The sequence below is a fragment of the Lissotriton helveticus genome, chromosome 3_1 (genome assembly GCF_964261635.1).
Source record: "Lissotriton helveticus chromosome 3_1, aLisHel1.1, whole genome shotgun sequence".
Lineage (NCBI taxonomy): Eukaryota > Metazoa > Chordata > Amphibia > Caudata > Salamandridae > Lissotriton > Lissotriton helveticus.
In genome coordinates, this window is record NC_136061.1 from 1723824752 (window position 1) to 1723850596 (window position 25845).

Consider the following 25845-nt stretch of genomic DNA (forward strand, 5'->3'; position numbering starts at 1 on the left):
TTCACAACCATAATCTCCCTGATCCATTTGGGGAGATTCTTCCCTCCTCCATCCCTCCTTTCACTCATCCCAGGCCTCATCTTCCTGCTATCATCGCCCAATAATAAACACTTTCTAGACCTTTCCTTCTCCTGTCCCCCCATTATCCTTTTCAATCCAAATAACAGTCTCACAAGTTAACGCTCAAATTTCACAATCCTAAACCACCACTGATCCTTTTTGTGTGCCACTCGCCGAAAAGAGCTTGGAGCCCCATCAGAAGATGTAGGCGCTATATAAGTACAATTGCAATCCGAGGCTGGCTCTGTCCTCTCCTCCGCGGGCTCACTGCCACCTCCTGTCCCGGTACCTGCAGCCTTTGCCAGTTACGATGTATTCAGAATAGACAGGTCACATTCAACTGACAATTAATTAGTTTATATAACTGCACCTCATTGTTTCTCCGAGTGATGCAGTGAATTCCTCACAAGCCAGTGTGCGGTTTTTTTTCTCAAGTGAATCTTGCTGCCAGGTGATTGCCACATGTAGTCCCTGGCAATCACTGTATTTCCGCTTTCAAAACTCGCACCTATGTCTTGAACGCGCAACGGTGTGTCATTAAGTGTTAGGAAATTCTCTGCGAGAAAGAGCGGATTGTTTGCGGCGTTTCTGGTTTCGGCGACAAGATCACACAGCGTCATATCGCTTCACACTGACTTGTGACCCCGAGGCCACGGCGTGCCCTTGGATCGATGCTGCTGCCTGGGCCGTCCTTCCCAGGGCAGGCTCTGATTCCTATCTGGATAAGATTGATAAGGCACCCCTCAACGCGTTTCGCCCAGCGGTGCCCGTGCCCGGGGCGGGGGGCCGGCCGCATGGCTCACGCTGGCAGGGGCTGGACTTCGCCTGGTGGCGGCCGCGCCCCGGAGCGCTCTTAACCCGATACCGGGCGCTGAGCGGCCCAGAGCGGGGAGAGCTGCGCGCCATGGAGCTCAGCGGGTTCCTGCTCCTGCTGCTGCACTGCTGGGCCCCCGCCGCTGCTGTCACAGGTAAAAAAAAAAAAAAAGAAAATCTAGGCGCTTGCTGTCCTCTGGCATCTCTTCTGGTCGAAATAATCTCTATACTACTTTTTCCCCGGATTGTGTACGTTTCCTTTTTATGGAAATACCGCTGTGCCTCATTCTTCCAAATCTTTATCTCCACCATTCGCTCTACATGTCTCCTCCTAACCGAAGACCCTCACCCCTCAAATACGTTTTTTCTTTGCTTCAGGGCTCTTTGCCCCTGCTTATGCCTCAGGACTGCTCCCCCAGTTTATACCTTAATACGACGTTTACCCCTACTTCTTCCCTAGTGCAACCACCCCGCCCATTACACTACTACCTCTCCTGATGCTTAAACCCATCTCCTCTAGATGTACCGTACCACTACTGTTCCTGCCTAAACCCTAAGGGCCTTATTTATGAGGCCGTGAGTCACTTTTACACCGCTGATGCGTCACTTTTTGTGATCCACCAGCGGCGTAAAAAAATGTGCCTTGTTGCAAGTTTGCAACCATAATTACAAAGTGACGCATCTAGGTAGATGCGTCTCTTTGTAAACACCTGCACCACATTATACCTGCGCCAGGTATAGTGTATGCAGGGGGGCGTTCTGGTGCAAGAAAGGGTCATAGAAGTGACGCAGTGAAATCTATAAGATTTCACCGCGCCACTTCTAGGACACAAGTGGTCAATATCTTACGCCTGCCTCACAGCAGGCGTAAGACTGACGCAGCCCTTTCACATGGGGCTTGACCCATGTGAAAGGACACATTGCTGGAGTTGCGTCACTTTTGTGACACTCCAGCAATGCGTTACTTTTGCGCCATACAGATACGTCAGAAATACTGACGTATCTGTAACTCCTTGCGTCATGATGCGTCATACAGGAAATATGACGCATCAATCATGTCGCAAGGAGGGCGCACTGAGAAGTGACGCATGGCTGCTTTCACGCAGCGATGTGCCACTTCTCATAAATGAGGCCCCAAAACCTTTACCCATGCCAGTACCCCGCGCCTGTGCTACAGCTTATGCCCTATTGCCTCTGCTCCTGCCTGTACCCTTTTACCTCCAGTGCTGCCTTATACCGTAGTACCTTTGCTCAACCCTTACTTTTACCAGTACCCCTCCCAATGCACTACCACCTGCCCCACTACTTATACCCTAGTACCTGTGCCTCTCTGTCCCCTGACCCTTCCTTTCTACCTCTCTGTGCCTTTGGCCTAGCACCTCTGCCCCTACATTTAACCCTAGTACCTCTACTTATATCCTCGTACCTCTACTGTCTATACCAACTATGCCTATACCCCACCTTTACCCAGGTACATCTACTCACTCAGATACCACCGTGCCCCTGCCCCAGCGTCCCTCTCTATTCCCAAGCACCTCTACACCTGCCTGTAGCCTGTACATGTACTGCCATGGAAACCAAGCATCTCTAGCGCTGCCTACTTTCCATTATCCTACCTACCTGTTAAGCATCACCCTTTTATTCAATTTCTTTGTTTACTATGCCCAGTTTTTCTGGTAATCAGTGCTTATAAACTGTCCTTGCTCAAGGACAAAGGGGCATATTACCAACAACTAGCGATAATTTTTGTCTCTAACTTGTTTAGAGACAAAAATTATCGCCGCACATCGGCGATTTTTATCGCAGATAAACCTTGCTATTAGCAAGGTTTATCGCAAATGCGATAAAAAACGGCCGCAATGCATGAATATCGCTGAAAAGTCAGCGATATTCATGCATTATCGAGCAAATGCTCTTAGCCATGTTATCCACCTCCCATTGGATAACATGGTGAAGAACTGCTCAGGGCAGGTGTTAGCTTTTGGAGATATTCGCGCTTAGCGCGAATATCTCCAAAAGTTGGTAATAGGAGATAGCGATGTTAGCGACTGTTTCCAGTCGCTAACATCTTGGCACGCCCACTTTGCATGTCATTAGTGATAAATATCACTGACATGCAAAGCGGGGCCCAAGATGGTCGCTATCTCCTATTAGCTGTCACTAACTGGTGTTAGCGACAGCTTGGTAATAGGGAGATAATTTTATCTCCGCTTTCTTGGCTTTTAAAGCCAAAAAAGCGGAGATAAACCCCTTGATAATATGCCCCAAAGTTCTCCTCATTCTGTAGTTTTCCGAACTGATGTAGAGCCGTCAGTCACCCAAGTTCTGTAATCAGTAGTGGCGCGTGACCCGTATGTTGGATGCCCCCAAGGCCCCCTGTGACAGAAGGCTGCTTTTGAAGTTTGGGCTGGAGGTTCTATTCATTGCCTCAGTGACTTGTAAACTGAACGCTTCCATGTTGGATTCTTAGCTGCAAATATGACTGCGCGACAGCCATTTCTCTTTCTTGAGCGCCATGCAAGGCCAGAGATCTATTTTTATCAGTGAATGAATGAGTCCTGTCAGAGGGGCCTTGGCACCCTTAGGATGAGGCAGGGACAAGGCCTGCCGATGCGAAACCACTTAATATTTGCAGACAACTTGGGTCAGTAAAAGCAAACGCTTTTATCGGCTATTTTTGTGGGTTTTTCAAAATTTCTGATTGTTTCATATCCCCATTTTCTAGTAAATTGACTTTTCCAGATATATATATCTTTATCTGTTTTTTTGTTTTGTTTATTGTTTCATATCGAATAGACCATGTTGACTTTGGCGAGCCATGAAGTATGATGAATATTCATTAGGTTTTAGCTATGTAGACCTATCGGGAAGCAGGAGCGCAGGATTTTGAGGGTCACTTTTGGTTTTCATGAAAGAAAGAGCACGGAATATCTATAGGTTGATTGCAAGTAGTAGAAGACACATGGCAACATGTCAGATATAGTAAAATACACAGTGTTATACCATGCAGACAGACGGCACAATAGTTCAGGCCTCTATAAGGCAGATAGGGTTTGGGCAGAGTCAATCCCCTCAGTTGAAGTGCTTCCTCCCATTCAGAAGCATTGTCTCTCACAATATGTCTGTGTTTTACTACTGACCACTGTCGTTAACCATTACAGAACAATCGGGTACCCCACACAGCCGAAGGACCAGGGTACAACGCGATACAGTCTACCAAATGGTCCTATCGGATAATGCAAAACAAAGGATAAACAGATTTTATCAGCATTTCCTGATCCCATTCATGTAATCAATATCCTCCGATCCTAAGGGTAGGGGTAAATGTCAATACTTAGAGCAGGAAGAGTACACAAAATTAAGATCGCACACAGAAACACAATTGAATGCAAAAAAAAATCACATTGAATTGAAGGTGAATAGTATATATACATGACTTACATTTGATTGCTGTTCCATTATGTGCGGAAAAGTGCTCAGAAGAAGTGCTGGTGCATGTGTGGAAGAGACAAGGGCATAAAATGTTCACTTTTTGGTCAGAAATGGTCACATGGATATGCTGATTGAATCTGTTTATCCTTTGTTCTGCATTATCTGATAGGACTATTTCACTGCCGTTAACCATTCAGATGTGCTGTTAGCTAAAAGTTGTTAACACAATGAAGGTGGTTTGCTTATCTGGTATTTCTTTTAAATAATCTATTTTCACCCAAGGCTCCATGATATGGCGGCGTCTGCTCCTTCCAAACGCCACCAACCTAATTACTGTAGGTTTAGGTTTCAGTCATCAGCTTTCTATCTTTACCTGTGTTTGAGCAAGGTGGTGGCAGCGCCTTGCGATAGCGCTTGGAAAATTGAGGCGAGCAGACTGCGAGTGATTCTCTTCTGCCCTCCTTGTCTGCACAGCACTAGCGCAGCAGGCGCTTTTAACTATTTTTAATCCCTTTTTAAACAAGCATTGGAAATGCAATAGGTCTCGGATTTATTTGAGTTAGAGCTAATGGCATTGTAAATGGCAATGTCTTTTAGCCATGTGTTATGGAGTGTATGCATGTGGTGTGTAGTGGAATTATGTGGTTTGGATTGGAATTGTTCACCCTACACACTCACACACTGTTTACCCTGCACACTCACACACTGTTCACCCTGCACACTCACACACTGTTCACCCTGCACACACACACTGTTCACCCTGCAAACACACACTGTTCACCCTGCAAATACACACTGTTCACCCTGCAAACACACACTGTTCACCCTGCACACACACACTGTTCATCCTACACACACACACTGCTCACCCTACACACTCTCACACTGCTCACCCTGCACACTCACACACTGTCACCCTTCACACTCACACACTGCTCACCCTACACACTCACACACTGCTCACCCTACACACTCACACACTGCTCACACTCATACACTGCTCACCCTACACGCTCACACACTGCTCACCCTGCACGCTCACACAATGTTCACCCTGCACGCTCACACACTGTTAACCCTGTATACTCACACACAGCTCACCCTGCACGCTCATACACTGCTCACACTACACACTCACACACACTCTGCCCTCAACAGCACTCTGCCCTCAACTGCCCTCTGCCCTCAACAGCACACAGCACTCTGCCCTCAACAGCACACAGCACTCTGCACTCAACAGCACACAGCACTCTGCACTCAAAAGCACACAGCACACGGCCCTCAACAGCACACGGCACTCTGCCCTCAACAGCACACAGCACTCTGCCCTCAACAGCACTCTGCACTCTGCCCTCAACAGCACTCTGCACTCACACAATGTTCACCCTGCACGCTTACACACTGTTAACCCTGCATACTCACACACTGCTCACCCTGCACGCTCATACACTGCTCACACGACACACTCACACACTGCTCACCCTACGTAATGCGAAAAGACCTAGCTCTGCCCTTTGGCCTGTGCTTTAATCGTACAGTAGGTTGTGAGTAGTTGCGCTTGATTGGTTGAGGCGTCCCCTCCTTGCTGCTCCCCTCACAAAGGGCCGGCTGCCTCAATGAAGCTCCCAAGACACGTGCTCAGCTGTTCTTTGTTTGAGCTCCTGTGTGTCAGTGCACCGTGTAAGCGCACAAGCATACCCTGCTCTCTCTGGAACAGTCACTCTGCACTCTGCCCTCAACACTCTGCCCTCAACAGCACTCTGCCCTCAACAGCACTCTGCCCTCAACAGCACACAGCACTCTGCCCTCAACAGCACACAGCACTCTGCACTCAACAGCACACAGCACTCTGCCCTCAACAGCACACAGCACTCTGCACTCAACAGCACACAGCACTCTGCACTCAACAGCACACAGCACTCTGCCCTCAATAGCACACATCACTCTGCCCTCAACAGCACTCTGCACTCTGCCCTCAACAGCATGCACTCAACAGCACACAACACTCTGCCCTCAACAGCACACAGCACTCTGCACTCAACAGCACACAACACTCTGCCCTCAACAGCACACAGCACTCTGCACTCAACAGCACGCAGCACTCTGCCCTCAACAGCACTCTGCCCTCAACAGCACTCTGCACTCTGCCCTCAACAGCACTCTGCACTCACACAATGTTCACCCTGCACGCTCACACACTGTTAACCCTGCATACTCACACACTGCTCACCCTGCACGCTCATACACTGCTCACACTACACACTCACACACTGCTCACCCTACGTAATGCGAAAAGACCTAGCTCTGCCCTTTGGCCTGTGCTTTAATCGTACAGTAGGTTGTGAGTAGTTGCGCTTGATTGGTTGAGGCGTCCCCTCCTTGCTGCTTCCCTCACAGAGGGCCGGCTGCCTCAATGAAGCTCCCAAGACACGTGTTCAGCTGTTCTTTGTTTTAGCTCCTGTGTGTCAGTGCACCGTGTAAGCGCACAAGCATACCCTGCTCTCTCTGGAACAGTCACTCTGCACTCTGCCCTCAACAGCACTCTGCCCTCAACAGCACTCTGCCCTTAACAGCACACAGCACTCTGCCCTCAACAGCACACAGCACTCTGCACTCAACAGCACACAGCAGTCTGCCCTCAACAGCACACAGCACTCTGCACTCAACAGCACACAGCACTCTGCACACAACAGAACACAGCACTCTGCCCTCAACAGCACACATCACTCTGCCCTCAACAGCACTCTGCACTCTGCCCTCAACAGCATGCACTCAACAGCACACAGCACTCTGCCCTCAACAGCACACAGCACTCTGCACTCAACAGCACGCAGCACTCTGCACTCAACAGCACTCTGCCCTCAACAGCACTCTGCCCTCAACAGCACTCTGCCCTCAACAGCACTCTGCCCTCAACAGCACTCTGCCCTCAACAGCACTCTGCCCTCAACAGCACTCTGCACTCTGCCCTCAACAGCACTCTGCACTCACACAATGTTCACCCTGCACGCTCACACACTGTTAACCCTGCATACTCACACACTACTCACCCTGCACGCTCATACACTGCTCACACTACACACTCACACACTGCTCACCGTACGTAATGCGAAAATACCTAGCTCTGCCCTTTGGCCTGTGTTTAATCGCACAATAGGTTGTGAGTAGTTGCGCTTGATTGGTTGAGGCGTCCCCTCCTTCCTGCTCCCCTCACAGAGGGCAGGCTGCCTCAATGAAGCTCCCAAGACACGCGTTCAGCTGTTCTTTGTTTTAGCTCCTGTGTGTCAGTGCACCGTGTAAGCGCACAAGCATACCCTGCTCTCTCTGGAACAGTCACTCTGCACTCTGCCATCAACACTCTGCCCTCAACAGCACTCTGCCCTCAACAGCACTCTGCTCTCAAAAGCACACAGCACTCTGCACTCAACAGCACACAGCACTCTGCACTCAACAGCACACAGCACTCTGCACTCAACAGCACACAGCACTCTGCCCTCAACAGCACTCTGCACTCTTCCCTCAACAGCACACAGCACTCTGCCCTCAACAGCACTCTGCACTCTGCCCTCAACAGCACTCTGCACGCAACAGCACTCTGTACTCAACAGCACACAACAATCTGCACTCAACTGCACACAGCACTCTGCCCTCAACAGCACTCTGCACTCTGCCCTCAACAGCACTCTGCACTCAACAGCAGTCTGCACTCAACAGCACTCTACACTCAACAGCACACAGCACTCTGCACTCACCAGCACACAGCACTCAACAGCACACAGCACTCTGCACTCAACAGCACTCTGCACTCAACAGCACTATACACTCAACAGCACTCTGCACTCAACAGCACTCTGCACTCAACAGCATACAGCACGCAACAGCACTCTGCACTCAACAGCACACAACACTCTGCACTCAACAGCACTCTGCACTCAACAGCACTCAACACTCTGCACTCAACAGCACACAGCACTCAACAGCACTCTGCACTCAACAGCACACAGCACTCTGCACTCAACAGCACACAGCACTCTGCACTCAACAGCACACAGCACTCTGCACTCTACAGCACACAGCACTCTGCCCTCTACAGCACTCTGCCCTCAACAGCACTCTGCCCTCAACAGCACTCTGCCCTCTACAGCACTCTGCCCTCTACAGCACTCTGCCCTCTACAGCACTCTGCCCTCTACAGCACTCTGCCCTCTACAGCACTGTACAGCACTCTGCACTGTACAGCACACTGCACTGTACAGCACACAGCACTCAACAGCACTCTGCACTCAACAGCACACATCACTCAAAAGCACTCTGCACTCAACAGCACACAGCACTCTGCCCTCAACAGCACTCTTCCCTCAACAGCACTCTGCCCTCAACAGCACTCTGCCCTCAGCAGCACTCTGCACAATACAGCACTCTGCACTCTAGAGCGCTCTGTACTCTACAGCACTCTGCACTCAACAGCACTCTGCACTCAACAGCACTCTGCCCTCAACAGCACTCTGCACTGAACAGCTCACAGCACTCTGCACCCAACAGCACACAGCACTCTGCACTCAACAGCACACAGCACTCTGCACTCAACAGCATACAGCACTCTTCACTCAACAGCACACAGCACTCTGCACTCAACAGCACCTAATGCTTATAGAGTGGTCTGTATTCCGGTTTGTACGGAGGACACATGGGTTGTCGACAAAGGGAAAGAAGGAATGGAAAGCAACAAAAGTGCCCAAACGCCTTGGATGGCATCCCTATGAGGCAAAAAGGGGCCTCGGAGAGGCTCTGTGGCACTGGCATACGTATAGTGTACAGGGGCCACTTTTTACAGACGCCTCACCTTGAATCCAACTGGTACAGAGTTTGAGGAGGATAGCATAACCTCACAGCGATCACACAATGAGCCAATGGAGAGCCCAGGATTGAAACTGAACATGGGGCCAACACTGGGGTTTAAGATGCCAAGGAAAAAGGCACAGGTGGGATTAAATGCACAGAATGCTCGTACATTTATTGTTTAAGCGCTGAGGTATTTCACAGGTACGGAGTAAGTGTTAGGAGGCTCAGGCAGGAAGGGTAGGGTTCACTTCATCCAGTGGGTTCTCTACTGTGTAACCCAGACACCAGGCTAGAGGTAATTTGTTAAAGCTTTTGCAATAAATTATAAGAAACACACCTCTGTGAAGCACCAACATTTTTTTTTTCATTTGAAGCACTGATACCCAGTAAATACCCAATACAGGAGATAACAACAATATTGAAGTAAAGTAAAGGACTGGGATGCGGCCGTGCAGGAGGGACTAGCACAGAGTTCAGGTCTGGGAAGGTTATTGACGGAGGACGAGTGTCTGCTCACAATTTGGAAGGCGTGTGGGGCCCTTGGGTTTCTGTGGCTGAATACATGATTTTGTTTAGTTGTGTCTAAATATGTTTTCCTGTCCGTAGAGCCTCCCCCTGCACCCGAACAACGCACGCAGAATAAATTATTATCTTGAAATAATATCACTGTAAGTAATCTCTGTGACCCCCCCATTTCTCACATGTGGTCCTGTTTTAGATCTAAAATAACCTTTTTTTATGGATGTTACGGTAAAGCAAACATATTTCTCTGCAAATTGTCTGTAATCGACACTCACACACCACTCAGAAAATTAAATCAAAGGAAAACGCAATTGAAAACAATCTGTTTAAAGAATTTTTCTGGGGCATCAGGGCAAGGTCTCTGCAGAACAAAGCTGGGTGGAATCAGTGTGCGCAATATATAATTGTACTACTGTGACTGGTATGGTAGAATTGCTGCAGCTGATACAGTGGAATTCTTGATCCGGAGTTCGTCCGGCTTCTTGCCCCGTTCACCTTTTCAGCAGTGTTTAAAAAGCTCCATTTGTGCCCGTGCCGGGTGGCAGAGGGCATCTAAATACCACGCCTACTTGCCTCTGGCAGCTTTGCCGAGGGGGTTGTGTCTCCTCCCTGCTGCTTGTCGCTATCAGCTGCCATTTGTTGGAGGGCTGCCCACCCAGCTGTGCAGAACGGGATCTGACAAATTAGGCTTGGAAGGAGCCACTCATAGACGGCTGGGGGCTGCTTGCTGCTGGGCTCAGGCACACTGGGTGCGTCGGTGGGGCCGTGCAGGAGGGACTAGCACGGAGTTCAGGTCTGGGAGGGTTAGTGACGGAGGACGAGTGTCTGCTTACAGGTTTAAAGGCGCGTGGGGTTCTCTGCTTTCTGTGGCTGAATTGCAAGATTTTAAAACAACACAGTATGATAAAATGTAATCTTCAAAAAACCGATAAAATATAATCTCGAAAAACGGACATACATTAAGCAGCTGCTAATACAACAAGGAAGCTGCGCGCTGAGCGCTGCAGAATTGTGAACGCGCCCGTTCACTAACGGAGGCACCCTGACAGCTCCTAATTATAATTTATGTACTTCCTGCGCGAGCACGAACGAAATATGCCCAAAATGGCGGAACAAAACTACATTTACCCTATCACTTCAAGCCTATTAAAACGAAAACACAAGGAAGACGAATCACTGACCAGATGACAGAAAACGCTAAGGAATGTGTGGAATTCCTCTCACCAAGGCCCTAGGAGATACTTCTTCTTTTTTTCTCCTTTAACATTAGTTCTCGAAACTCCTCCCAGTTTCACTGGGAGGAGTCAGTCCGAGCCCTAAAAACGAGTTCGTTTTCACTTAATCAATTGAATTGCTAATTGTGTAGTGTTGCCATAACTTGTGTGCTTTTTAAAACTCACCTAGCTGTTGCTTGCTGGTCCCCCTGCTCCCCGGTCCACCGCGGCTTGCCAGTGCCGATTGTGTGGAGGGACAGGTCGGGCGCCATCTTGGGAGTCCCGGACCCCTACTGGAGCGGAGTTGGCGCTCCGGCTCGGGGAGGGGCTTGTGTGTTGGACAGGATCAGTTCTGGCAGTTCTGGGTGTTTGAGCGGGGTGGTGGCAGCGCCTTGCGATAGCGCTTGGAAAGTTGAGGCGAGCAGACTGCGAGTGATTCTCTTCTGCCCTCCTTGTCTGCACAGCACTAGCGCAGCAGGCGCTTTTAACTATTTTTAATCCCTTTTTAAAAAACGAGTTCGTTTTCACTTAATCAATTGAATTGCTAATTGTGTAGTGTTGCCATAACTTGTGTGCTTTTTAAAACTCACCTAACTGTTGCTTGCTGGTCCCCCTGCTCCCCGGTCCACCGCGGCTTGCCAGTGCCGATTGTGTGGAGGGACAGGTCGGGCGCCATCTTGGGAGTCCCGGACCCCTACTGGAACGGAGTTAGCGCTCCAGCTCGGGGAGGGGCTTGTGTATTAAACAGGATCAGTTCTGGCAGTTCTGGGTGTTTGAGCAAGGTGGTGGCAGCGCCTTGCGATAGCGCTTGGAAAATTGAGGCGAGCAGACTGCGAGTGATTCTCTTCTGCCCTCCTTGTCTGCACAGCACTAGCGCAGCAGGCGCTTTTAACTATTTTTAATCCCTTTTTAAAAAACGAGTTCGTTTTCACTTAATCAATTGAATTGCTAATTGTGTAGTGTTGCCATAACTTGTGTGCTTTTTAAAACTCACCTAACTGTTGCTTGCTGGTCCCCCTGCTCCCCGGTCCACCGCGGCTTGCCAGTGCCGATTGTGTGGAGGGACAGGTCGGGCGCCATCTTGGGAGTCCCGGACCCCTACTGGAACGGAGTTAGCGCTCCAGCTCGGGGAGGGGCTTGTGTATTAAATGGGGATGCCTCCTAGGACGCGCAGCGGCCGCGCGCAGCGGGCGCGCCGTCTGCGCGCCGAAGGAGCGCCAAAGGAGGGCCCGTCTGTGCCCGTCCGTGCCTCGGACGGGCCCAGGGCCGGCCTCTATGCTCAGCGATCTCTGGGGATGGCCATATCAGAGATACGCAGGTACTCGCGCTATGACCTTTTGAGACTTGCTCCCCCAGACAATAATATGCTTTGCACACGGGCGGATTTGAACTGTGATATGCTCAAATGCCCCACCTGTGATTTTCTGCCCCAACCACTCCCCCCCCCCCGCTCGGTTGGCATCGCCTCGGCGGCTTACATCCGGGCGGGACTGATCAACGCTAGATCTGCGGTTAGGCATGCCGCTGAGATCTTCGATCTACTGGTGGACGGCCAGCTGGAGGTGCTGTTCCTCACGGAGACATGGATGACCAGCACCTCCGCACCTAGCGTAGAACTCGCTGTCCCCAGGGGATTTAAGATCGTTAGAGTGGACCGACCCTTGGGCAGAGGGGGCGGATTAGCGATTGTTTTTAAGGAGGAGTGGAACTTTGCTTCTGAGCCTCCGATGGTGGATGTAGGGGGTGAAGTACTCCACTTCTCTATTAAAACATCTCCTCATTTTACTTTGGGAGGTTCTCTGATTTACAGACCCCCGGGTCAGGCTACCCACTTTTTGGACTCCCTAGAAGAATATTTGGTCCCGAGGGCCCTAGGTTTTCCTAGGTTTCTTTTGGTTGGGGACCTAAATATTCACATGGATGTTCCTGACTCCCCTGAAGCCCACAGGCTTGGTGAAATTTTGGAGCTTGCTCAGCTCAAGCAATGGGTGACTGCCCCGACGCATACGGGTGGCCATCTGCTTGATCTGGTATGCTCCAATTTTCCCATCCAGGCCGTAGCTAATGAAAAAATGACCTGGTCTGACCATGATCTGATCAGATTTAAATGGGAGATTACGGAGCACTGTCCACCGTCATTTACATGTCAACCCCAAAAGATCAATCTGCCAGCGTTTAGACAGGCCCTGGTTAAAACTCGCCCCAATTCCAAGCTGCCCCTGGCCGATGCAGTGTGCGTATTTAATGAGTGGGTACAGCAGGCGGCTACCGCCTCCACTAAACAGACCACGCTGACCAGATCCAGACGCTTTCCCTCCCAACCTTGGTTCTCTCCGGAATTGAGGGAACTAAAATTGGGGTGTAAAAGGCTTGAACGGGAGTGGAGACGTGATTACAGCCTTGAGGCTAAATCCACGCTACGGCTTGCCCAAAAAAATTACTATTCAGCTATCAAGTCTGCTAAAGGGAACTACTATGCTGGGCGTATTGCCTTGGCGGACAATAACAGCAGAGAGATCTTTGCCATTGTTAAAAGCTTTGTGGCACCAGTCGCTGAGGCAGTCTCCCACCCATCCTCGAGGCAATGGTGCGAGGAGCTGTCCTCCTTTTTTGTTACCAAAATAGCAAGGATCCAACAAGACCTACTAGCAGCTCTTCCCACCGATGGCCTAATAGCTGATTTGTGTCCTTCCCTATGCCCTAGTCCTGAACAGCAGCTCATGAACTTTGAGCATACTTTGGAGGATGTTACTCTTCCTCTTCTCCAGTCCCTGAAATCTGGCTCTCCAGCCGATCCATGCCCGGCCCGGGTGCTTTCGGAGGTAGCAGATATAGTCTGCACTGAAATTACGCAGATAGTGAACCTCTCTCTGGCTACGGGCGTGGTTCCTCCTGTCTGGAAGCAGGCTAAGCTTCTGCCGCTCCTGAAGAAACCCGGACTGGACTGGGCAGCCCCTGGGAATTATCGACCCATTTCCCTTTTGCCGGCTCTGACGAAAATTTGTGAAAAGGTGGTATTTCGACAATTAGAGAGCTTTGTCGAAACTTCCAATGCCCTCCATCCTGCCCAATCGGGCTTTAGGGCGACCTACAGCACCGAGACGGCCCTGCTGGAGATGAGTGAGGCCATCCGGGACTGTTTAGACGGAGGTGGCAGAGCGGTCCTAATTTTATTGGACCTCTCTGCCGCTTTCGATACCGTCCCGCATGAGCTCCTACTTGGCCGGCTGGCTGACATAGGCATTGGGGGGACTGTGTTAGACTGGCTGTCCTCCTTTCTTTCTGACAGGACTCAGCAGGTCTGGCTGCCTCCCCATGCCTCTGAGCCTAAACCGCTGCTCACAGGTGTCCCGCAGGGATCAACTCTTAGCCCCCTACTGTTCAATGTTTACATCACCCCCCTGGTCTATCTAGCGGAACAGTTCGGGGCTAAGATTATAGGGTATGCAGATGATACCCAACTGCTGTTCACCTGGCCAGATGATAGCCTTGATACATCGACGGTCCATTCGTGTTTGTCCTCTGTATTTCGCTGGTTGGCCAAAGCACAGTTGAAGTGCAACGAGGACAAATCCGAAGTGCTTTTTTATGGTTCCTTTCCTCCCTCGTTTAAGAGCTCCTTATGGCCTCCTGACATTCCCAGCCCGAAGGAGATGGGGAGACCTGCAAAAAATTTGGGCATCTGGTTTGCAGAGGACTTAAAATTTGAACATCACATTAAAAAACTGACTGGTACCTGCTTTTCTACTTTAAAAATGCTTCGCAAATTTTTTCCCCTGCTCCCAAAAGAGGCCAGAGAGTCTGTTGCCCGAGCGCTCATACTGGCTAGGCTAGACTATGCAAATGCATTGTTCAGTGGTATCCCTGCTTATCTGGTAAAACGCCTACAAATCATCCAGAACGCGGCTGTCCGTCTATTATTTAACATCCCTAGATGGAAGAGCGTTCGTGCGGAGATGCGCTCACTCCACTGGCTCCCTGTTGCACAGCGCATCCTGTTTAAATCTCTGGTTCTGGCGTTTCGTGCTACCCACAGTCTTGGCCCCCAGTATCTGAGAAAAAGATTTATTTGTTATGCCCCTGCGCGGTCCCTGAGATCCTCCACTCTGTTCAAACTGACCCTCCCCCGCTTCAAACGCGCCAGACTTGGCGGTCAGTCGATCTCGGTGGTGGTGGCTCGCGCCTGGAACGCTCTTCCTTTTCATCTGCGCTCCACACCTACAGTTGCTGCTTTTAAAAAACATCTGAAAACGCATCTGTTTAATAATGTAAACTAAGATTCTCTCCCATGTTCTGTTATCTGCTTTTATTTTCCCCGCGCCAGGATACTCTCCAGTAACGGAGCGCGTTATAAAATGGTTTATACTTAAGTGAAACTGCGGGGGGGGGGGGGGGGCACCTGAATTAGATCGTTGCATATTCTCGTAGCTAGTTGGTTAAGGAGAGTCCTGATTTTATTGAAGACAAAGGAGGCTTTATTCTTCAGTCTCTCTTCTTGCTGTTTGTTCATAGTGTCACACATGTTCAAAGAAAGTTACTTTTGCAATTATCCTGCAGAACCAGGCAGAAAGCATAGAAAAAGAACAATGCTTTGGTAAAGCCAATAGGTTTTGCCTGTGCCAGATATATTGACTGTCAATGTTTTTTTAGCTATGCTGATCAACTTTTATACAAATGGATTGTTATATTAGAATGAATATATAAATATATATATATTGTATTGTATTGTAATTGCATTTGTATAGCGCTTACTACTCTTGACGAGGCGTCGAAGCGCTTTTCGGCGCGTAACACACTACTCCGGGACCCACAGAGGATAAAGGTTGAACTAGTATAGTGAAACATGCAAGTACATTTTAAGTGGTGGATGTGTTGTTAGTCATTTATTTGGATTCGGAAGGATAGAAGATCAAAGAAGGTTTGTAGTTATACAGCGATTCTAGCCCCTGATGGGGTGTTGAAGCGCTTTTTTTGGCAAGTAGCACGCTTCTCCGGAAACCCATAAATGATTAGTGGTGAATTAGTATGGTGAAATATGAAAGTAATTTGAGTGGTGGGTATTAGTCAGTTATTTGGAGTGAGAAGGATAGCGGAGCGATAGAAGGGAAAGAAAAGTTTGCATTCATATAGCACCTGTTACCCCTGATGGGGTGTTAAAGTGCTTTTCTGACGAGTAGCAGGCTACTCCGGAACCCATAAAGGATTAGTGTTGAAAATTAGTATAGTGAAATATGAAGTAATTTGAGTGGTGGATATGTTAGTCAGTTATTTGGATTGAGAAGGGTTGGTGAGGGGTTAAAAAGGAAAAAAGGTTTGCATTTATATAGCGCTTGTAACCCTGATGAGGTGTTGAAACGCTTTTTTGGCGAGTAGCACGCTACTCTGGAACCCATAAAGGATTAGTGGTGAATTAGTATAGTGGAATATGGAATTAGAGAAGTGAACATGTTAGTCTGTTTTTTTTATTGTAAAGGATAGTGGAGGAATAGAAGAGTTAAGGTTTTTTTTTAGGTCATAACAGTAGGAGGAGGCTTTTGGTTGAGTAAAAAGGGTTTTTGTGGGGGAAGAGTCAGAGGGAAGAGTTTAGAATGGTTTGTTTTGGGGATCTGTATACTAAAAGAGGTGTCCGATGATGCAAGGAGGTGTAGACTAGGAGAGAGTCAAGAAAGGGTTATTTTGGGGAACATAGTAGTGGTATGGGGATTGGGATAAATGAGAGAGTGGGTGTAGAGGATATATAATAATAGATGTATAGGGTGAGAGATAGGGTAGTGAATTGGAAAGAGTGGTAGAAAGAAGTTTGAGATGAGTCAGAAAGTTGGGCTAGAAGGTATATTGAGAGAAGTATAGGCTGAGAAATAGGGTGGTGCATTGGAAATGCTAAATTAGAAGAAAGTGATAAATATATAGACCCATAAGTACATTGAAAGTATATATATGCATTAATGAGGTAAGTATATACATATTAAAGGTATTGATAGAGGTACAAGATGAGAAATAGGGTAGTGCATTGGATATACTTTTCAGGAGAAAAGTAAGACACACAGATCCAAACACATAGAGGTACATAGATGCACAATGGAAGCAAGTACATGTAGACCAAAGATGAGTATTTTCTTTTTTTGTTGTTTTTATAACAACTTATTTATTGTACATGTTTATACAAAGCAATACACAACGATAGGCACATATCTATAGTGAAAATGCTTATATACTGAGGGACAAATGCATAGGGTGGGTATTAATGAATGAGAAAATGGGCAGCATTCCTGGCCCTGGTCCCGACCAGTTTCGAACAGGCTCAAACAGGCACTCACCCTTGTCCTCTTCACCCTTAGCTTCGACGCCCGGGCTGAGACACCCTAAGCCTTGGCCGTTTATAGCCCTAGTAGTTAGGTGACGCCGTCAGCCAATGGGAACCCTAGCCCTAACACTATCCAATCACAACACTAGCCCTAAAATCTAAAACCAATTGGAGACCAGGACCTCACAGCTCATCTTAGCCATAGTCCAAGCACCCAATCAATTAAAAAAACCCTGATCTCTACGCCCAATAGAGGCCCTAGCCCTAACAGTAGTCTCAACCCTAGTCCAAGCGACCAATGGCACAGGAAGCCCTAGTCCCTACTTTCAATAGAAAGCCTAACCCTACTCTTACTCCCACACCCAGTCCAGCAACCAATCACACCAGAAGCCCTAATCGCTTCTCCCAATTAAAGGCCTAACCCTAGCCCTAGTCCCACCCTAGTCCCAACATCCAATAACACAGGAAGCAATAGTCCCTACTTCCAATAGAAATCCTAACTCTAGCCCTAGTTTAACCCTACATTGATTGAATCACAGACCCAGAAACCAATCAGAACCCCCAAATACCCAACCAATAAGGACACTAACCCTAATCCAATAGAAACATCAGATACAACCACCAATCAGTGTGCATATGTACCAAACAATATCAGACTATATAAGGTCCCAGCTACCGCAGACTAGGTTTGCTGGCCAGGGAGTTGGCACCTGCTCCTCTATTCAGAAATCACTTAGGAGACAGACAGGCTCAATCCACACTTTGGTAAGGCCCTAGCAAACTTGTCCTCTAACAACACTATTTGTATAAAACTTTACTCCCTCTCCTGGCCAAAAAACGAAGTGTACAGTCCCTATTAAACACAGTTTAAACAGCTTACAGCAGATTACAGCTATCTCAGGGGGAAGGGTGCGCTGGTTTCACTGACTTGTTAACACAAAATGGTCGCTGGGGGTGCACTGCTTAACATACTGGTCTTAGCTCAGAGCAAAGGAAACATTTGGACTGAAAAAACTGATAGTCCTGGGGAATGAGGGAAAAGCTACAGAGTTTGGACTGCAAAACCCACAATTCAACAGGTTAAATGGAAGCAGTCACAGGCAGGAAAAACCACAAATTTAAACACAAAAACATGGGATAAATTATGCAACCACTCTAAACACTAACGGTAATTTTTATTTACCAGTGTCAGATCGTATCTGCTCACTATCTTGGAAATCAGCATTGGAAACAAAGGTGTGCAACAACAGAAGGTTAGACCTGCAAAGCCTACCAGATACACCAAGCAAGGAAGGGCACATGCCTGCTTTTTAAGAATGCATATCGAACCCCCTCCTATGATGCGTAGGGAAACGAAGGCCCCATATGAATGATCTAAATCAAAAGAACAGATACCCCACATTCCATATCTGTTAAAAGCTAAGATTGTAGAGCAGCATTTCTACCTCTAGAGCTTTTCCCAAAATCAAACACCATACAACACTTCCTCACATCCACAAGTTGCCCCAGTGTGGATTCACTGCCAACACAAGGTTTTTGCTTCCCCGTCACACTTACTTTGTCAGAAGCTGCTAATAAGTCATCTGCCATCTTGTCCAGGTTCAATGCTTTCCCCGTGTAGACGAAGCACATGATTTCCTTGAAGACGTCTGTTTCCACAGCATTTATTTCCACTCGGTTCTTTTTACTTTAATATATGATTGTATGATAACTTTTGTATGGTCTAGTATGGTATGGCCTGTCATTGTATGGTATGGTATAGTGTGGCATGTTTTGTATGGTTTGTCATTGTATGGTATGGTATGGAAAGGCCTGTCATTGTATAGTAACGTATAGCATGATGGGGCTTGCCATCATCATATGGTATGGTATGGCCTGTCATTTATTGTATGGTATGGCCTGTCATTGTATAGTATAGATTAGTATGGTCGGACCTGTCATTGTATGGTACGGTCCGTCATTGAATAGAATGGTAATGTATGTCCTATCGTTGTATGGTATGGCCCATCAATGTAAATTATGGTCTAGTCTGGGATGCCCTTCTAAATGGTAGGTCCTGCCCTTGTATAGTGTGGTATGGTATGGACTGTCAATGTATGATATGGCCTGTCTTTGTATAGTACAGTATGGTATGGCATGTTATTGTATAGTAGGTCACAGTATGGTATGGCAAGGCTTGTTATTGTATTGTATAGTATGGTATGGCCTGTCCTTGTGTAATGTGGTATGGTGTGACCAGTCATTGCATAAAACAGTATGGTATGGCTCTAAGTCACCTGTAGACACACAAAATATCTCATAGATTACCAGAGTCACTGGAATTATATGAATGTGCAGCAGCAGCGATTTTCGCATAATTATAGATTTGCCCCATGTGCCACATAATCCATCATCTGCCATATAACCTGCAGATTTTAACAAAAAAATGTTTCTAGCTCAAGCGGTTCAAACATTACTAAAACTGCAGTGACGTGTTGCTGCACAGTGGAAGGCCCTTTGCAAAGGTTGACTGGTCATCTTTCTGTAGCTTATTGCTATGTTTGGGTGTTAGACTGGTACAAATGAGATGCAACTAATGCCCAAACTGTGATAACAAGTTTTCAAAATGATAAAATAATGAAGTAATACTATCACAAAATGTGCAGCATAATTGGCTTTTTCTTGGAGCACAATTTACTCAACCCTGCGCATAATTTGGTCCTCCCCTGCCACATAATTCCAGTGGCCCTGTATGTGACCACACATGTGCAGTCTAAGGTAAACACAAGGTCAGCAAAGAATATAAATAGGTGCAGTCTAGCATTAATTTCCTCTTTTCTTGATGGCTACGGAGTCCGGTCAAAAAGCAGGAAAATGAGAATAACAAGCATCCAAGTAGTAACTACAGGATCTCTTTCTTCCTGTGATCCTCATCCAAAATGCAATGTCCTTGGTCAACATGAGACTCCTTTGACATTTTGCAATCATTTTTATCATGCATGATGTTGTTTGGGTAGTTGAGACCAGAACTAGGTACAATCAAATAAGTCATTACCATGCTGAGACTAGTGAGTGAGAAACACCATCTAAAGACAAACGAAGATATCACAAACACACCCTGGTGTTCTAATTTGTAAGGAATTCTATTGGGTGTCTTGACTTATACCAATATGCCGTTTTATTTACACATTGTCACTCCCTTTACTTTGTTCAGTTATGGATCTTCTGACTTGGGGTTCTGCAGAAAAACTCTTCCTCATCACTCACTTGACCGTGTGTAACTTATCTGTTGTATATATTTCCAATTGTCTTTTCGAAAATAAATTACATTTGGATGAATTGACTAACATGCTGGTTGACTCTTTCATGTTAAGATTTACTCATGACAAAATGCTTTTTTTGTCTAGACTAAGGGCTCCCCAATTTTGATTAATTTAGCACAGGATTTCCCTGTTTTATCTTATTGTTTTTCAAAAGGAGTTCCATGTGAACACCTGTTACAAGTTTACACTTGGTGAATGTGAGACTCCTCTGTCAATTAGCAATTATTGGGTAGCAATCATTTTTATGACTTGTAATGTTGCTCGGGTGGTTGAGACTTGAACTGGGAAAAATCAAAGAAGTCATTACCATTCTGAGATTAGTGAGGGTTTCATCAACAGAGGCAGGATAATATTCACCTCTTTTGTCTTCAATAAAATTGGAGTATCTGTCACCAACTCTGCAATTTTATAACAAGACGGGAGGCTCCCATATGTTAATTCAAAGCATATCTACCACTGTCTTTGCTCCATGTTGCATTGGTTAGCAGTAGAAGGTCTTAAATCTATTCATTCTAGACCAATCAGTAGACGTGAGAATATACTCCAAACCGGGTCCATACCAGAAAGTTTTTGAAGCCACAGAACACCTGGCAGAATGAGTCCCAAAATGATCAATACCCACCCTCACTAGGGACATCATCCCCTTTAACCATCAGCTTAGTGTAGCTGATGTTACTGGAGAATAAGGTTTTCGTACAGATATTGACAACTGCGTGTGGGACCTTCTCAAGTTCTCAAGTGCAGATTGAGCTATGGGGTTTAGGGTCTCTGAACTCACAATTTAAAATGCATCTTTTTAAAACTTAGTTTTTAAATTGCGTGTTTGAAAACGGCACTTTTAGAAAGTGAATTTCTTTTTGCTCAACCATTCTGTGCCTCTGCCTGACTGTGGAATCCATGTCTCGGTTGGTTGACAGATGGGCTCTTATGCATCACTCTAGACAGCCACACAAAGGGAGCTCAGGTGTGCCTTGCGTAGCCTGATGGCCCATCTCCAGGCTGATTGCCCTTCCTGAACTAGAGTGGTGGGAGGAGTTGTCATTGACACCTGAATAGGGCTGTGCCTGTCCTCACTCAAGCTGTCTCCACTCCCACGGCAGTGTGTCTGGAGCCAGGGTACGGAAAGTCAGTGTCTTGTGCACTACAAAAACGTTCCTTTGAAGTTTGCCTACTTCAAAGGCAGAAACTGGTACAAGTACTGGAGCTGTGACACCATAACTTCAAAACACTTCTGGACTGAGGACATTCTGCCAGGAAGAAGAGCTGGAGAAGCTGTCAGGAGGGACTGCCACTTTGCTGTTTGCTTTGCTGTGTTGGCCTGCTGCATCTGTCCTGGGAGTGAAAGGACTGGACTTTGCATTTTGTACCCTGCTTTCCAAGGTTTTCCAAGGGCTTGAGTCGAGCTTGCCTCCTATTAAGAAGTCTCATGGTCATCAAAGACTTCACCTGCCAGTGCCTGGGCTCTTCTGCTGAGAGTCCTGACTTGCCAAGTGGTGCCAAATCCAGTTTCTGGGCCCTTGAAAATAGAATCTGGTGATATAGGAATAAAATCCATGCATCGTCTCCCGGCGTCTGTTTTATCAATGCATCGCAGCCCAAGATTGACGCATCACTGCTGCCTGTCCCAAAGTGTGGTTCCTTGTCAGCGCATTGCCCACAGCTTCACTGCAGGCCTCAGCTTGCCATCGCAGTGCACCAGAAAAAGTGCAGAACATAAGTCCTGAGCCGTGTGCCACAGTTGTCCGTGGCAAACGCTCCGACTCCAACACATCCCTGGTTTGCGGATGTGTACATGGCACAATGCCTGCTTCACTGCTGTCACATCGACGCAGCGCATACGGATTTTCAATGCATCGTCCCTGGGTGCTGATTTTTCATTGACACTGCTCCGCAGTAAGGAACCGAGTAGGCAGTAAGGCTCGTGTCCGACCCCTATCGCATCACTTCCAGTACCAGCAAGGAATCCACACATTACCTACCCTGTCATCAAGAAACTGACGCATCACCTCCCCTGTCAGCAAGTAATAGACACATCACCTCCCCTGCCTAGCAGTAAGGAACTGACACATCACCTCCTCTGCCAGTAAGGAATCAACGCATCACCTTCTCTGCTAGTAAGGAATCAACGCATCACCTCCTCTGTGCAGTAAGGAACCAACGCATCACTGAGTTTTCAGGTGCCTCACATCCCCTGCGGCCAGCATTGTCTTTGTTTTTTACGCTTCTCAGGTACTTTGTGCTAAAACATCTGCATCCATTTATTTCTATGAATGACAGCTTATTTAACCTTTTAAAAGTGATATCTTGACTTGGGTATTTAGGATGGTTGTCGTTTTGGTCATGTTTTACTCAGATAAATATTGGCTACTTTTCAAAACTGGTGTGGAGTCCTTTTGTAGTGTTTTAAGTGAGTTACTGTGTACATGTGTACAAATACTTTACACATCGCCTGTGGGTTAAGCCAAGGGGGGCAATCAGGGGTTATCTTAGCTGTGTAACTTGCATACCCCCCTAGAGTGAGGGTCCACACTTGGACAGGGTGCATACCGACTGCTAACTAGCGACCCTATTTCTAACAATTCTGGAGATCAAAATCATTGTGAACCATTGCCATTTAAAATATAGAATACTATCCCATGTTCTTTAAAATTATGGATTCACCCTTGTTAAACCATATCCAATTTCTCAGACACATTTTTTGAGATTGTGGGTAAGCTCAGTGCTTTAAGCCTTTTAAACACGTACTGGCCGACCAGTTTTACACTGTCACTAAATATAAAATGGTGTTTGGAACTGCTGTAAGACATTACCCTGTATGGGCCATGCAGTGTGGTCTGAGGAACACCTACTACCACCTTTCAACCACAGGTAAATAGCATCCTTATTCACCTAGAGGGTCTCTGCATATCCTATTTACAGGACATCACATGTTTCAGCACTGTGTGGAGGGACCACCTACCTTGCCCAAGGAGGGTTGTGCATGCTCTCCAAAGAGCAAAGCTTACAAAGAGAGCAACCGGAATAGTCTACCTTGGGCACCAGGTCAGCAGAGGACCATTGTAGCCTAGTGAATCTAAAGGCCAGGCTGTGTTGGACTGAGAGGTTCCCAAGAAACAAACCCCATTAAGGTCCTTTCCAGGACTCACTGTGCAGTATTGCAAGACTGAAAGAAATGTAGGACCAAAGACGGCCTAGAGTTCTGAGAATCAGTCCAGACAGGTCAACTGAACTATGGAAAGTCAAAATGCCTTTGGCATGCTCAGAAAGGCTCTAAGCAATACTCCCATAATTCAGACGCCTGATTTGTTATGCCATTCATAGGACTTACAGATGCCTCTGACAAGGAAATTGGTGCCATTTTGTCCTAATGGAGCGACACAAACAAAGAGCATGTGGTGGCTTTCATAAGTGGAATCCTGCCTGAAGCGCATACCTAGGCAACATTTGAGAAAGAGGCTAACACCACAATCTGCACATTGAAGAGATTATCAGTTTGGAACAACTCACATTTTCTAAATGGACCATAAGCCTTAGAGCAGTGAGCAGAATTCGACCAAAGCTGTTTTTGTGGTCAATTTCTTTGCAAGGTCTAGACTTAAGAGTACAAAGCAGGGCTGTCCTTCGAGAATGTTGATAGACTTCCCCAAACATTTACTCCATCAAATGCCAGATATTTCCCTGGGTAGGCGTAGTCTCTGACATGTAAAAGTTGAGGTGGTCAGACTCTTGGTTCAAAAGTCAATAGTGCAGTCGCCATGTACTGCCCTGCTCCTCCCTTTCTCACTTGTATCGACCCAGTATATTTCCCTTTTCCAGCGGCTTATGTGACGAGTTCCCTGATAAGTGCTCTACCTGATTTTGTACATTGCTTATCATCAGAGTGCTAGACTTTGCGTAGTAAAAGGGGTACACCAAAAGTTGTTGTATAAAACTGTCTCCTAGGTTAGGAGAGATAAAAAGCAAGGAGCAGATCTCATTTTCAGTTTGGGCACCACTTTATGGGCGAGGAGTGAAATGCACGGGCTCGTAATAATGAACCATTTTAGAATCCTTCAGCTACGTGCTGTGGTATAAAACTGTCTCCTAGAAGGATGAGGGGGATCCATTGAATAATGGGAGATGGGTTGGAGAACTAGGAAAAAGAAACTAGAGGGAGCACAATGGTATAACCATGTGGAACAGGATTTGGGGGATTTGCGGAGCAGAATTTGTGGGAGTATGCAGAGCGGATGTGAACTCTGACATGTTGTGATGAGGGGAGGGTAGCTGGTGACCAGAGGCCTTTACATTTGGGATGATGAGGGGCACGGGAGTCCTCTTCAGCTAGTTCCTTATACGGCATAAGCATGGTATCCCAGGCTGCGGCTATAGGGCGCCGGCGTACATGATGGGCTTCCTCCCAATGCAGTACAGAGCTTTCTGCCTTACCCCATCTAGTAGTGCCTTGCGCTTTTTGGAAAGAGCCGGGAATGTTCTGAGATGTATGCTGCCTGAAAAACAAGAGTCTCACTGCACCTTCGGTAGCTGATTATATACCACTTGTGTTTTTTTTGTGATAGGTTCCCTCCATCACTTTGGGGGAAATATTAAATCTTAGTGGTCAGTTGGCTTAACCCCAGCTGCCACTATTTCTGGGTACAAGCGGGCACTTTAGGCCAGTGTAGAGTTCACCATTTGATTTTGAAGAACATATCTATAGTTGTGCTGAAAAGGACGGAGGCTAGAGTCAAAATAGGTTGTCTGGGTCCCCTGGTGTAGTAGGGAGGGAGGCAGCTTTTACCACACAAACTTTACCACTCAATGCCTTTACCACGCAGCCTTTACCACACACATCAGTACGATGCAGGTATGTATTTGTGTCTTTAGCATGCATTCCTTTACCCTCCCGTATGCATGTTTTTTTAATGACATCATTATTATGGTTTTTTTTTTAAGTTTAGCTTTGGGTAGTGGTAAGATTAATTTTGGGGTTAGGGTTGGGTAGTATTCAAGGGAGGGAAGTAAAATTTCAAGATTTAGGGATGAGTAGTAAAGGGATGTTAGGGTAATTTCAGGGGTTAGGGGGTAAAGAGAGGTATGGGTAAGTTTAAGGTTTGGGGTGGGCAGTGGAGACGAGGTAAGGGTAATTTTAGGTTTTAGAGGTGAGTAGAGGTACGTAGGTTAGTGTAATTTTGTGGTTTAGGGGTGGGCAGTGTTTAATGGAGGTAAGGGTAATTTTAGGGTTTAGATGTGGGCAGTGTTAAAAGGAGGTAAGGGCAATTTTGGGATTTAGGGTGGTAGAGGTAAAAGGGGGTAAGGGAAATTTTAGGGTTTAGGGTGGCAAATGGTAAAAGGAGATATGAGTAATTTAAGGGTT

The 25845-nt window shown here is 47.0% G+C and overlaps 1 protein-coding gene across 1 annotated transcript in view; it reads left to right on the forward strand.

The window, feature by feature from the left end:
* The first annotated feature begins 551 nt into the window (after positions 1-551).
* Positions 552-25845, forward strand: part of SMPDL3B (sphingomyelin phosphodiesterase acid like 3B) — a 152297-nt gene continuing 127003 nt past the window's right edge. Inside the window, exon 1 of the mRNA XM_078682506.1 lies at positions 552-1028. Within this exon, the coding sequence (XP_078538632.1) occupies positions 965-1028 (64 nt within the window). The 5' untranslated portion in view covers positions 552-964. The remainder of the gene's footprint in view (positions 1029-25845) is intronic.